We start from the raw sequence: 15,773 nt of genomic DNA, 5'->3' as shown, positions 1-15,773 counted from the left end.
AGTAATAGTAAACATTATTTATATTCCAATGGCTTTTGCTTTTTTATGCAGTTAGGAAATTTAAAAGACTCAGAAAACTGATACTTAGTTAAGAACTTTTAATCCATTATGACAGATTTATAAGGGACTGAGAGTTTTGAAGGGGTAAAACTGAAAGCAGAGTAGGCAGTGTCAAGAGTGGAGGAGATGAGGACCTGAGTCAAATCAATGGTAACTGAGAGAGGAAAAGTGACAACATTATGGGCTTTGTAAAAGAACTTTAAGGAAAATTTGAGACATACAAAACTAAGGGGAATGCTATTATGGTAGGTACATTTTATGTACAATGTCACCAACTATCACACAATGATTCGGGTAAGTGGTATATTCCCATCTTACAGATGAGAAAAACTGAGGCTCAACCTGGTTAAAAGACTAAACCCAAAGTCACACAGGTAAGAATACACAGCCACACTTGCTCCTTATGATTTCACTAGTTCACTCCTATAGGACAGATTAAAAATAAGGACCTACAAAAGGTAAGGAAAATAGGAAAATAGTCAGTACAGTAATCTAGTAAAAGAAAAAAAAAGTGAAAACTACAAGGCAAAACTCAAAACAATGTCCAGGGTTGGACAACTGCATTGCTTCATTGGTCCATCATTCTGACCTTGCTCTCTGAGGGTTGATGACAGGCACAATTTAGGGTTGCAATTCCGCCTATGTACTCACTTTGAAATAGTAACCTAACTCTTACAGAGCAACTGAGAAATACTTGCAGATGCTCCAAATTTTTCCGAAAGCATGAGTACGAGATCCAGAGCTAAGCATTTTACCATTTGACATATACAAATACACAAACGCGCACACACACACACACACACACACACACACACACACAAATATCCATTCAAAGCCAATTGTTTTTATAAGTAGTGAACAAAATAATAAATTTAGTGTGTATTAGTTATTTTTTGTTAGAAGTTCAAAAGGCAAAGACTATTTCAACAAATTTACATACATTCAAGACACTTCAGTGGTTTCTATAAGAAAAAGTGCTATTTAAAAAGCATGATTCTGGGCTGGGGTTTTGGCTCAGCAGTAGAGCACTCGCCTTGCACATGGGAGGCCCTGAGTTCAATCCTCAACACCACATAAAAATAAATAAATAAAGGAATAAAAAAAAATAAAAAGCATGATACCATGACAGGAAATATATTACACAATGAGAAAATTACATGTGAAGTGTCTCCTTGATTTGGCAATTGAAGAGCTTTCAATTTGCTTCAACACATGGCCATACTGAAGGCAGTTCAGATATCCAGAACAAAAATAATATGAAATCCAGATATTGTCCCAAGCTACAATCTTTTCTTTCATTTTATTCTTTATAATTTCCTGACCATAAAGTTAATTTTCTAAGAGCTAAGTCATATGGATCAAGGCACATCATCATTATTAATTAATCCATGTTAATAAGTCCTTTAGTTTGGAAGTGCATCACAGTGGATTTGAACTAGTCAAAAGGATTGCATGTTTATTAAAACACTTAATTCTTTCTTTCATTCAATTTCATTCTGAAACTTTGTAAAAGGTATATTTAAAATATACAATATTTAACATAATGTATCCAACTTCCTTTCTTTTCCTGTCAAAGTATAAAGAAAGACAGTTGTAATTTTAGTGGAGATATGTCATTTTTTAAAATTGCCCAGAAATTCTTTCTGCCGAATATTTCAAGTTTGTCTCATTTTAGAAATAATAAATGAGATTCCCAGCATTTCAGTGGCAGACATCTTCTATAAAGGATATTTTATCCATTTCTTTTCAAAAGTATGTAAGGCTTAATTTGTCTTTGGATATATATCTAATATATAATTTAAAATCTTTGTCTGTCTTCAACTCAACATGAAAACAACCTTTTCCAGACTATTTTGAAATATAATGATGTAGGTAATATATGTTTTTATTTATGGATAGAAGAAAATAAATATAATATGAAATGTATCTTTTAATTGTGTACTGAACTTTGCATATATAATTAAAAGAGATTTGGGACTTAAGATCAACAGAAGATTAATTTTGATACATATGATTGGCTTAAATTACATGTGAGTTTATGATTTTTTGTTTGTTTGTTTGTTTGTTTTTGAGACAGCTATGTTATCCAGGCTGGTCTCAAACTCCTGGGCTCAAGCGACCCTCCTGAGAAGCTGTGACTACAGTGTGCACCACCAGACACAAAACAAAACAAAATGAACAAAAAGCCCTTGAAAGAAAGTGATTCTGCAATTGGCACTTGAACAACTTTCTCAACAAGGAAGTTTTTTAAAATACTGAAAAGAGTTAGGAGGGTGTATAATATCATGCAATCAACTGGGGTTTTCTGAGATGGGAAAAGACAGAGTCTCTAACAAATTAAGAAGTTTAACTCATAGTTAGTAGTGCCTGGAGACTTGAAATTGTAACTACTGGTGTCATAAATTTGAGGGAGAATTATTCAATATCACCTTTTCTTTAAGTAAAAAACAAACTTCAACAAACTTAAATCGTCTGAGATCTATTTTAAAGGGAAGCTAATTTTAGCTTTCAGATAAAGTTCTTTTCAGAACTGCGTGGGACACAGGTGGGAAGAGATTGAGGGCTGATAGTACTCAGGAGAAAGCTACTTTTTGACATTTTATATATATACATATATATATATATATATGTATATATACATACATATGTATACACACACACACACACACACACACACACACACACACACACACATACGCATGTGGAGACCAAGAAGATTGGGACCCAGGTAATAGTCACAGTGAAGGTCAAGTGCAGAGACTTCCAGAACAGATTTGATAAGTCACTGGAGGTCACTGTGGAGGCAGTGTCACAATGGCCTTGAGTGTTGTGATGTGGAAGGAGGTGCCACATGCTCAGTCACTGAGCTGGCTGTGATGGGTAGGCTTGCCTACACCTGCCCCACCTCTGCTCTCAAAGACAGGCCTTGCTAGGTCCTGAGTCAGGGCTACCAGAGGCAGAGGCTCAACTGTTGACTCTTGTTTTCAAAACAGGAATGACAAGAGTTAAAAACTCCCATTCTTTATGCCTTTGCCATCTTTTCCCTATTTCTTGTTCTTTCCATAACAAGAAGTTAGAAACACAGACAAGAAGCTGAAACAGATAGAGAGAAAGAGAAAAGCCAGGTGGGAGGTGACAGCCTGTAATTCCAGTGACTTGGGAAGCTGAGGCAGGAGGACTGCAAGTTTGAGGCCAGCCTCAACAAATTAGAAAGGTCCTAAGCAATGTAGTATAAACCTTGTCTCGGAAATAAAAAGGATTGGGAATCTGCTCAGTAGTTAAACCAACGGGTTCAATTCACGAGAGAGAGAGAGAGAGAGAGAGAGAAGATCTAAAAGCAAACCTTCTTATGGAAGCCTTGTTGGGATCCATAAACTATTCAAGTATAGTATTAAATTTGGAAAAGTACATTGCCATCATAAAACAAAAAGTTTAACCAAAACCAGCACCTGGAATTTTATATATATATATATATCTTTGAAATAGATTTATATATAAATAAATCTTTGAAATAGATTTATATATATAAATCTATTTCAAATTGTGAAACTCAGGGACACCTTTCTTCTTGTTGGCTTCAGCACTAGCAGCCTTTATAATATCTTATTATTTTTTATTTCTTAAAATAATTTCACTATACTGCTTTTAAGAATTCAGAGTATAATCATTCAATGAAAGTATAAATAGTAGTGGTAATAGTTACAAAAATTAGTTATCATAAACAACAGTGATAGCTAATATCTATTGAGTTGTTAATATATACAAAACATGTTACAATAATAATCTATTCTTTTTTTTTCATAGGTGAGAAGACAGAGGCCTAAGAAAGACACAAAATCACATGTCCATGAAGTGATAGGGCCAGGATCCAAATCTGTGACATGTGACTTTGGGGCCAGGATCCAAATCTTTGTCATGTGCTATGTAATTCTCCAGCTAGAACACATTTATCAATGCCTAAACCTCATCCAAAACAATGCTTAATCTTTGATATATTTTTTGTGTATCATGAGACAATATCAAAAAGACAACTAATAGAAGAATTATACATGAATGCAAAAAATAATGTCAAAACAACAAAATCAAGCTAATCAAACAACATATTATCAATGACTAATATCTACCTAATGATTTTCATGTCCTACAACCCTAAAATAAAATAATATTTTTTTTTCCATCCAGGTGTAAAGTTTTGGCTGACAATTCAATAACATATGTGCATAATTGGGGTATGATAAGAACATGTTAGTCATATGTAACAAAGACCTCTGAGGATAGTGTACAGATAACAAAACATTCTAATGTAAATATCTACAAGTAAATTTATGTATGCATATTTTGTATATATGTGTATATGTAATCCTAAGGAAATTTTCTTTTAAAAGAAAATTCTTTTTTAAAATTTTAATTCTTTGCTTTCTGTAATTCAAATGACAGGGAAAAGTACCATTGGGAGGAAAACAAATTGGTATAACCACTATGGAAAGCAGTAAGAGATTCCTCAAAAAAACTTAGAATGAAACCACCATTTAACCCAGCTATCCCATTCCTCAGTTTATACCCCAAAGACTTAAAATCAGCAGAGTACAGTAATGCAGCCACGTCAATGTTTATAGTGGCTCAATTCACAATATGTAAACTATGGAACCAAACTAGGTGTCCTTCAATAGATGAATGGGAAAATAAAATGGGATGGATATATATATATATATATATATATATATATATATATATATATATATATCTCCAGGAACAGAAAGTCAAATAAGGTAATATTGTATATATGTATATATTTTTTCAATGCAATATTACTCAGCTTTAAAAAAAGAATGAAATTATGGCATTTGCCAGTAAATAGATAAAGTTGGAGAATACGCTAAGCGAAATAAGCCAATCCCTCCAAAACAAAACACATAGTCTCTAATATGTGGATGCTAATTGACAATAAGGGGCCAGGGCACTAGAGAATAGAGTTACCTTAGATTAGTAGACAGAAGTGAAAGGGGGGAAGGGAGGGGAGATGGGGAAAGGAAGATAGTAGAACGAAACAGACATTATTGATTTATGCATATATGTGACTACATGACCAATGTGATTCTACCCATGTACATTCAGAAAAATGAGAAATTATATCCCATCTCTATATGTCATATCAAAGTGGACAAATTCATTCTACTGTCATGTATAACTAATTTAAAAAAATAAAAAAATTAAAACAAAACAAAAAACACTTTCATCTTTACTAGCCTTAAGAGAATTTACTATATCATTTTGCCTATTCTAATCAATGAGAAAACCCTTCAGAGAACACCTGTAAACATTACATTCTAATTGATACTTTACTGGATTAAAAATATCAGTTTAGGGGGCTGGGGATGTGGCTCAAGCGGTACCAGGCTTGCCTGGCATGCTTGCGGCCAGGGTTCATTCGATCCTCAGCACCACATACAAACAAAGATGTTGTGCCCTCCGAAAACTAAAAAATAAATATTAAAAATTCTCTCTCTCTCTCTCTCTCTCTCTCTCTCTCTCTCTCTCTCTCTCATAAAAAAAAAAATATCAGTTTAGGGGCTGGCGCTTGCCTAGAATGTGTGAGGCACTGGGTTCGATCCTCAGCATCACATAAAAATAAACAAATAAAATAAAGGCATTCTGTCCATCTACAACTATAATTTTTTTAAAACACTTTAGAAAATACTATAATCTTAGATGTTTAGAATTCTAAATTTCTTTCTTCTTTTTTCCTTTTGGTACCAGGAATTGAACCTAATGGAACTTAAACACTGAACCACATCCCCATTCCCCAACCCTTTTTATTTTGAAGCAAGTTCTTGCTAAATTGCTTAGGGCCTTGCTAAGTTGCTGACAAGGGCTTTCAACTCATGATCCTCCTTCCTCAGCCTCCCAAGCCACTGGGATTACAGGTATGTGCCACTGTGCCCAGCTAATCTTGTAACCACCTGCTTAACACTTATTAACATTTTAATAATTAACAAATCACTTAATAGCAAGAAAGCAAATAACCCATTAAAAATGAACACAAGAACGGAGTAAACATTTCTTAGAATAAGATATACCAATGGCCAATAAATATATGAAAAGGTGCTTAACATAAGTAATCATCAGGGAAATGCAAATTTAAATCAAAATGAACTATCATGTCTCACCCAAAAAATTAGCTTTAATCAAAAAAGCCAAAGATAAAAAATGTTGACAAAGATGTGGATCAAAACACTGTACACTGTTGGTGGGAATGTGAATTCGTGCGGCAATTCTGGAAGGTACTATGGAGGTTCACCAAAATTAAAAATAGGACCATCGTATGATCCATTTCTGGGTTTATAAGCCAAGAAAACAAAATCAATGTGTCAAAAAGTATCTGGACTACTGTTTTATTAGAGCACTATTCACAATAGCCAACACAGAATCAGCCTAAGTGTCAACCAACAGATGAGTGGATAAAGAAAATGTGGTCTCTATACACAATGAAATAGCACTCTCCCTTAAGAAGGAAAGAAATTGTGCCAGTTTGAAAACAATGATGCAGAAGTGAGCCTAAAGTACATTATGCTTAGTTAAATAAGCCAGGAACAGAAAGTCAAATAAGGTGTTATTGCACATATAAATGTAGATCTATTTAAAAAAAAAAAAAAAGAAGTCTTGGAGAGAGTAGAATGTTGGTTACCAGAAGCTGGAAAATGGGGTTGGGAGATGTTGGTTGAAGGGTACAGATATACAGTTAGGAGGAATACATTTAAGAGATTTATAAGGTAGGCTATAATTAAGAATAATGCCAAGCATATTTGTAAATTGCTGAGAATAGATTTTAGATTTCTCATCACAGAAAGTATAAGTGAATTGATGGACATATTATGAGTTTGATTTAATAATTCCATAATGTATACAAATATTATAACATTATATTCTACATCACACATACACACACACACACTACACAGACACATATTATTTGTCAATTAAAAACTAAAACAACAACAACAGATTAAAACCTAGAACTGATCATTGATCAAAAAAGTTCTTAAAACAAAGATCCATAATTTTTGACTCACTCATGCTCATCCCTGTTAAGATTATGCACTGATGATATGGCAAATGAAATTAGAGGTATTATGCATCATAAGCAAAAAATTCTTTCATCTGCAATGGAATCTCTTTATGTGCTACAAGAAAAAAAAACTTAAAAGAAAATACATGAGGCCAATAAATGACTTTCAATTTGTTAAGTCATATGACAGTACAAAAGATAATCTATGTTTAAAATTATGTATCAAAAATTTTTTTCTGATTTGAGTAATTTAAAAAGTGCTTAACACATGCTTGTAAACATGTTCATTAAGTACATTGAATTATTTTCTTTGATAAAAACTAGTGCAATAGGGCCTGGGGTTGTGGCTTAGTGGTGGAGGGCTTGCCTAGCCTGTGTAAGGCACTGGGCTGGATTCTCAGCACCATATATAAACAAACAAACAAAACAGTGTAATAGGGGGATTTTCCAGGAGTGCTGATGTCACAAATGACCATCAGCTGTTTTCAGTACTAGGCTGAGTCTTATTTCCACAGAGGGGAAGAAGGAAGGTGGAAAGGGTTGAGTTCACAGAGAAGGACTTTCACCTCACTTTGTGTTCTAGGAACAGGCTCTTCTTTCACTGTTGATCTTATTTGACAGGCCCGTTTCTAATGTCAGAGGCCCTGCCCTCTTGATTCTTCTCCAGCATGGGTTCCTAGGAGGAAGATTTATGGGAGTGCATGCAACTGTTTTAAAGGACAGTATGTGCTAGATTTTAGCAGATTAAAAGGAACGGTCCGATCAAATAGAGAGGAGAGCATTATGTTTGATATGAACCTACTATGTATCAGGCATGGATCTCCACCAATGGGCAATATCTAATTTCAAGGATTTTGCATTACAAGGTACTCATATTCCCATGCTAAGGCAAGGAACCAGGCTCTGAGAACTTAGGTAACTCATCACAGTCATGCCATTGGCAAGTGGCAGGGATCAGTAGTTTCCAAATGCCATTCTGAGATCTGGGACTTACCTAACAAAATGTTTATTGGTTCTTGTCAAAGTGAGATTAAATATGGGCCATGAAGTGAAATTTTAAAAAAGCCAAACACACTTCTTTGGAAAATAATTTTATTATGAGATTATGCATTTTCTTTTAAAAAATGATGGTGTGTATCAGTGGGAATTTTCTTGTTAGTATCCTTTGTCTGACAAAGTACAAATTTAGCAACCCTAAGTCGGTCTTCCAGGTGTTTTTTTTTTTTTTTTTTTTTTTTTACATTTTAGTAGATCATGAACTCTCAAGGCATGGAAATATGCAGTATAACTACATTTAACTCAGGCTTTAAAATACTGTTTTGTTTTGACCATGACACCTTCTGGGTGCTCATGTGGATTTAGACTATTCTGAAGCCCCACAGATGTAAATATTTCTAGACTCCAAGAAAGTGCTGCCAATACTATTTGGGCCACTGTTTTCTTCTTCAACAAATCTATGCTTTGTCAAAAAAAAAAAAAAATCGAGACTTTAATTTTACCCCGTGGCACTTAAAACCCATCCATTCAAAATGTCAAAACATTCAGATCTCCTTTTTGTGATGTTTTTAAAACACAAGAATAAAAATTTAAAATGTGTATTCAGGTTTTTTTTTTCTTAATTTTTATATTTTTGGTACTGAGAACTGACTTCAAGCCTACTCTACCATTGAGCTATATGCCCAATCCTTTTTATTTTTTATTTTCAGACAGGGTCTTGCTAAGTTGCTGACACTGGCCTCAAACTTTTGATTCTCCTGCCTCAGCCCCCTAAGTAGTTGGGTTGATAGTTCTGTGTCCCTATGCTTAGCTGGTATTTTTATTTTATTAGTTCAAAATTTTTTTTAAAAATGTTTAAATTGTATTTTACTATTCATGGAACTCCTGGAGTGTTTGATTCTCTACTGGGGATAGAAACTAGGGCCTGGGCAAGCAAGGCAAGCACTCTACTACTAAGCTCAGTCCATTTCTATTTTTCATTTTTTGATTCACAATAAAATGACTTAGTGACTGAATGAAGAATAGCTTTGCAGAATAATAGTAATAAAAAAAAGACTAAAAGGAAAAAAAGATGGTTGATATTAAGCAGGTACTCCGGTAGCCAATGATCTTAGAATACTGTGTCAGTAGACTTCTTGAGATCTAGGAGCTGGTGGTAGCCTGCGCATCAGCACTCCACAATGACGATAACAACGGTGGCCACTTGGCAGGAATGAAGAAAAAGAGCAGGCTACTTTGATTATTATCAAATAATAAAAGATTTTGGCTACCTGGGATCCTAACAGAATTAAGAAGAGGATATACTCTTTACTCTAGAACTTGTCAAAAAATTCATGAGTTTTAACATGTTTTTTTTTTTTCTTTTTTAACAAAATTTCTCTTCACACAGAGATTTTGTTTAGTTCCAGTCCTAAGGACATGAAACAACAACCTGATGCAGAGGTTCTCCAACTTTCTTAGTCCTTAACAACTCAGTAATTTTTTATAACACTCCATTGGCCCAAACAAATAACAGTCAGGATTATTAAGTAGTTCAGTCCAAACAATTAAATGAGGTGTTATCTCAACAATGTAGCACCTATTGAGCACTATGCATCTTATCACTTTGAAATGAGATTGGGCTCTGCCTTTCTCATATCTGGTTCCACATCGATTTTTGCTCAGTACCTGCTTTTCATCTAGCAACCACTGAAAATCCAGTTTTGCAAACATATGAGGTAACAGAAAGGAATGTCATGATCTAAACTGCCATTATTTGCTTTCCAGGTGATTGACGGATGTTTGTTTCCCTTGAATATTTCAAATATCCCTTTTGCCTTTGTGAGTTCCCTCTGGTTACCCCAGAGGATATTTAGGGAACCCTGGCCCTCGTCCCTTTATTCCTACCCACCTCAGTTGGGAAGACTCAGGAACTGGGGAAAAATGATTTACCCCTGATACCACTTTGTATTTAGTTAATGGACTATGGCTTTCAAGTGGCAAATCGGTTCACTTCTGAAATGTTTATTCATATAATAAGATAAAAAACTAGCTAGGACTGTTAGAAACTATTTACATTCATCTAGTAAGACTAACCATGTATTCTTATTTTTCGTTTTGGAGATACCCTAGTAGAAGTCAAGGAAAAGTCATGTAAACTGTCAATATGAATTGACATCAGGCTGTCCTTCTGCCTTTGCAAGTTCAAGACTAGCAGCACCCTTCTTTTCAGTAGCCCAGGTAGTGGGAATGAAGGACTGGAACCTAAAACCTGCACTCGAAATCCTGGATGGAGGGGCACTTGTTAACTGCTAAGGACAGGGTGGCATTCTGAGATATGGCAGGGTATAGTGCCCATTAGGTAAGAGCATGCCCACATGGGGCAGTGCGCAGCCTGATCAGTGAGGTCTAGAGAATTATAGTTAGCTAGACTACCAAGTGTGCCCAGCTTTTTTGGTATACTAAGTCCACTCATCTCTTTCTTAGCACCCTTTTCACATTCACCTCCACCCCATATTCTGTGTGTAGGTAAAGCACGTAAGCATGAGTAAAAGGCTCTCTGGGTCAACTTTGCATTCTGTATGTTAGTGTTTATTCAGCAGGTGATGGGGGATAAGGATCAATTATTCAGGTGAATTGATTTTTTTTTTACTTATTTGACAAGCAGCTGATATTCAATAAAGTAATAGCTTTATGACTAAATGCTATTTGTCTTATCACTGTTAATTATCCTTTAATCCTCACAATCTATCATATCTTCACATGTTTTCACATACAGAAACACTATATTATTGGATGATGGGCAACAATAGAGGTAACTGTTGTTTGAAAGATAATTTTAAACATATTTTGAAGAAATTTATGAGAAAAAAACATAATTATCTGTTTACTCTAAAATTTCCATCATGTTTCTTCATGACATCACTGAGACAAGTTTTTTTTAAATCTATTTTCTACTGTTATAAAATCATTTTGAAACTACTAAGAATAGTTCAAATTTGCTTTTTATGCATTTATTTTTTTACTCAGGTTAATACTTAAGATTTTCTCCTTATTTTTATTAAAAATTAAGTTGCTACTGTGTCATCTGCATTCAACAAACTGTGTGGTAGTCTGAGAGTAGAAGCTCCCAGGAACTTCTCTTCCACTTTAAACAAGTGATTCCTTAAGATCCATGTGTTTGCTGAGTGGGTTGCATTTTTGTCTTATAACCTCTCTGACTACTTTGAGCTTGACCAAATTTCACAGCACTAAGTGGTTCATTTGGCCTAATTAATTTGGTTTTGCTATAGTAGTTCACAGCACTTTATTCCCAATGGTAGTATCAAAATATATTCTTTTAGAATTGATAATAGTATTTATTGTGTTCTTAAGCAAGATTAAAATCACTGGACTTTGGATCTCTTGCCTGCAAGTGGCATAATAATGTCCCCATTGAAAGAACTGTGAGTACCTCATATGAAACAGCTGGTATGAAAATATCTGGGAAAGCTAAGGGTAGAACATGCAATGTGAGTTATGATTATCATTACTAATATTATTGGCCTTTTCTCTCCACATGCCTCAACTGTTTTCTAGAATTGTTTATAGAAGACAAAATCACAAAATCCAGTCTACTAGGAAGTGATTATTTTCCTTGTCACTTTTTCAATAAATTAAACAATTATATTCCAAATTACTGAACATTTAAAGGTTTCCTAAAGCATTTCATTCATATAGATAATCACAAACTTCCACTGGTACTGCTTGTGCCTGAAATTTCTCAGGAATTTTCTCAGTAGAAAGCTCAACTAGGCCAATAAATATAAACTCATCAAGCACAGTTGAATTATGGTTGTTGGACAATCTTCACAGAATTCCGAATGAGATAAGGTAAGGAAACAAACTTACATATAGCTACAGGAGAGTCCAGTAAAGAGAAGGCATATCCTTTATGTGTAGATGACCTGGGATGTATCAGATTTATACTGAATTGGTAATTATTTATTCTCCTTCTCTTTCTTCCCACAGAAACTCCATCTCCTTGGTAGAAAGAATGTGCTCTCTGTGTGTCAGTGAGTGTAAAAGGAAAATCTTATATGTAAATATACCAAGGGAATGGGAAAACTGAACATGTTCAAGATGTTATTTTTCTGTAATACAGAATTGTGTCATCGCCTGATTAAACCAGTCACTCCTACAATGAGGCTAAGCTAATAAAGAAACTCTTGTATTGGTCTAGCATAAGACCAGGTCATCCCTTTCAGTGGGCTTTGAAAATAAAGGTCCTATTTAAATATGAAATGTTATAGTCCTTTTATAAAATGTGTGTATATACTTAATCCTTATTAACTTGGGTAAAGGGTGTGAAGGAATTATCTACACAAGCTGGTACTAAAAGATCAATTTTCTACAATTTTAAAAAACAGAACACATAACTACATAAAGTCCACTAATTCATTGTGAGTTTTTTTTTCCAAAATTGTCTTGCCTTTGATAAAGCTAGATTAGATGGTTTCCATTCAAAATCATTATTGTGATCTATGGGGATGTTCAGTGTTCCTCTGGTCATCTTCATTCTGTTATTCTTTTTGATCTTCATGGTGATTTTCTTATGTGTTCCTTATCCCTCTCTTCTTTGGTTTTTAATGGTTATACCTTCTATGATTGCAAAAGTAGAGATCATTAGCCATTAACTCTCTAAACATTCATTCATCTCTAGATTTATGTTTTCCCCTTTCACTTGATTCTTTTTTTTTTTGTTCGTCTTAAAGAATACAGTACTTGTCTCTTATTACTTTTCCAGAGATTATCTCTTTACTTGAACTGAGAACCATATTTTTTCAGCAAAGACAACTCCACTTTTTAACCTCTTTTTTCCTTAAATTTTAATCTCTATTTTCATTTATCTCAAGTGTCCCAAATTAAAAAAAAAAAACAAGAAACAGTTCCTCTTAAAATTAATTATTCCTCAAGCAATCTTATTCTCTCCCTCATTAACCTTCTCAAAAGACACATGTACTTGCTCAGATCTCAACTTTCAATTCACTCCTCAACATAGTGGGTTTTTAATTCCATTACCTGACTAAGAATGCTTCACTCAACTGTCATCCAAAGACCTAGTAATCAGAGGTAGTAACTGGTTCTTCTAAGTTCTCTTGGTCCTGTGGACTACTATTTCTGCTCTTTGTCCTTGGGCCTAATGGTTGTCTTGTTCCCCTATGCTCATCCAATAAAGGCCAAATCTATTACTTATTACCTGCCATCATGTTGTCTACTCTCTGTTCTTTGTTCCTCACATCAACATCACCATTTTACTCATTCAGGGTAAAAACTTTAGCAATCCCTTTGATTCTACTTCCCCAGGTGGCTACTCCCCAACACACATGCATGCACACACTTCTGTAAACCTTGTCCCTCTTGCATCTGGACCAATCTCTTTTCTCCACTGCCATTTCCTTGATCTAGGTCTTCATCAAATTTACTCTGCTTTGTTTCTGTGAATTGTGACACAAATCACTTCCCTGTGTCTACCTCCCTGTGCCAAGATTCCACAATAGAGTGATTGGAATGCATGGAAACAAGAATATAATCAGGGCAAACCTGAGCTAAGAACCTCCATGGCTCTTGGCTCCCATATACTGCATTTGAATCTTTCTATCTTGCCACATTTTGCTCCCTACACCAAGCAGACTGTCACTCCTTAATTGAGTCATTTTCCATGCCTCATATTTTGCAAATATTGTTCCTTGTCTGTTGTTTTCTGCACTGTTCCCTTGGGCAGAAAATCCCCCTTCTCTTTTTCGTGCTTTTGTAGTGATCTGTAAATACCTCAAGGATGCTATGCTCCAAATTTTATAACAATGAACTAAAATTCCAGTTCTCCACTCCCCACTCCAGAATAGGAACTTTAAATATACCAGAGGTCTCAAGAAGTGTTTTCATTATTGGTGAATGAATAGACAATTATCCTGAATTTCAAACCTATGGAAGTGGGATAAGAATAGCACAGAGATAGGGCCAATGAGAAAAGAAAGTTGTTTGGAAATAAAGAGTGGACAACAATAATACAAATGCTAAAAACTATTAACTAAAAGTAAACACCTAATAATAACTAGAGGTTATAATGAAGAGTAGAACACAACTTCATTTCTAGAATTCCACTTAGACCACCTGCAATACTTGTATGATCTATTAGGATACCAAGAATAACACAGGCCCTTAGGGGCCTCATAGAGTCTAATTCCTATAAGATGAATTATAACCCATTATGAGTTTTTGAGATGATGTTTTGAGAAGATGGTGAGTGTACCTGGACGGTTGTCTAGATCCAGAAGAGGAAAGTGGAGATCAGTTCTATACATAGAGAAAGCTACCAAATATGACAATGCAGAACATAGCACATAAATAGTACATAAAAACAAGAATGGAATGTGCTACAAAAATGAGCTGAAAATGGTATAAGATCTGCAGTTTAAAGTATTTTCCATTGTGTGCCATGTCTTCAGTGATATTCAAGTCTGTCTAATGTTTTATGGGCTTGCCTCTAGTGATTAATCTTTAAAAATTGGCTTAATTTAAGCCACATCTCCAAAACATCTCTAACGTGATCTGACAAACCAGTGTTAGCCTCTCTATATATACATCACTTGAGATCCATTCACAGGGATTTTCTGACTTTAAAGTCTTTCAAAATATTAGAAAGTACTCATTGTGGCAGGGCAGCGAAAAACCAGGTCCTACATAAATATAAAGCTGATGTTTAAATGTAAGTGTCTATTAAAAATGCAATTCTCACTTTTCCCAATGTTTTTTCTGGGAAAATAAATGTGTCAAGAGTGACAGAGTACTCAACTTGAATCTACCATTCATTTTCAGTTTGCATGATTTTACTCATTCTTCCTGTTTTAGAGAAGAGTGATGCAGTTGAACAAACTCTTTGGTATTATTACATCATCAACTGTGGAAATAAATTGGGTTGATTTCTTCATTTCTGCCCCTTCCTGTACTCACATATCACTGGCAATGGAGGAGTTCCGGGACATAGACTTTGGAGAGAGATCATAATCGCTGTCGGATCGATACAGGAAGGACTCCCGGCGTTGACTGTGGACAAAATTTGCTTGGAGAATTAGCCCAGACCCTGGGCTGGTCATGGGATCCAAGGGACTCCGTCCCGCAGATGTGCCATTGTCCACATCAAAACTGTGAATGAAAGAAAAGGAATTATGTTGTGGTAAACACTAACATGTTGATATTTTACCAAAACATTTAGCTTCAATTAAGGAATTTAGCATGGGAAAATTTATAGTTGCTTCCTGCTTGTGAAAAATGATAATATTAAAATAAATAAAAGTAAACATAAATAAGAAACGTGCACGCACACACAAACACACCCCCACACACCCCCACTGGCTTCACATTCTGATTTTCTAACTTCTGATCAGACACAAAAGACAGATCATTCTAAACTCAATTTCAGCTAAAAAGAAACAATTATTTAAAAACAGCTCTTCTAATGTAGAATCAGAATTATTTGTTGGAAAGAGCAAATACATAAAAATTCACTAAACCTTTGAGTTCAACTCAACAAGTGCCTGTTATATGCCTATTATTATTACTCCTCCAAACCCGAGCTTCTTTCTCTACCCAATAAACATATCCAGCCACTAATTTCCATTATATCCCCTAT

At 34.8% G+C, this 15,773-nt stretch overlaps 1 protein-coding gene across 7 annotated transcripts in view; it reads right to left on the bottom strand.

Moving 5' to 3' along the window:
• PDE4D (phosphodiesterase 4D) overlaps positions 1–15,773 on the bottom strand; it is a 1,076,913-nt gene that overhangs the window by 195,473 nt on the left and 865,667 nt on the right. For all 7 annotated transcript variants that reach the window (XM_081288614.1, XM_081288615.1, XM_081288622.1 and 4 more), the window contains one exon: positions 15,095–15,286. In XM_081288614.1, coding sequence (XP_081144740.1) covers positions 15,095–15,286 — 192 coding nt within the window. The remainder of the gene's footprint in view (positions 1–15,094; positions 15,287–15,773) is intronic.

This window comes from Spermophilus citellus (genome assembly GCF_964194105.1).
Source record: "Spermophilus citellus genome assembly, chromosome: 1".
Lineage (NCBI taxonomy): Eukaryota > Metazoa > Chordata > Mammalia > Rodentia > Sciuridae > Spermophilus > Spermophilus citellus.
This window is presented reverse-complemented; position numbering and strand designations above follow the sequence as displayed.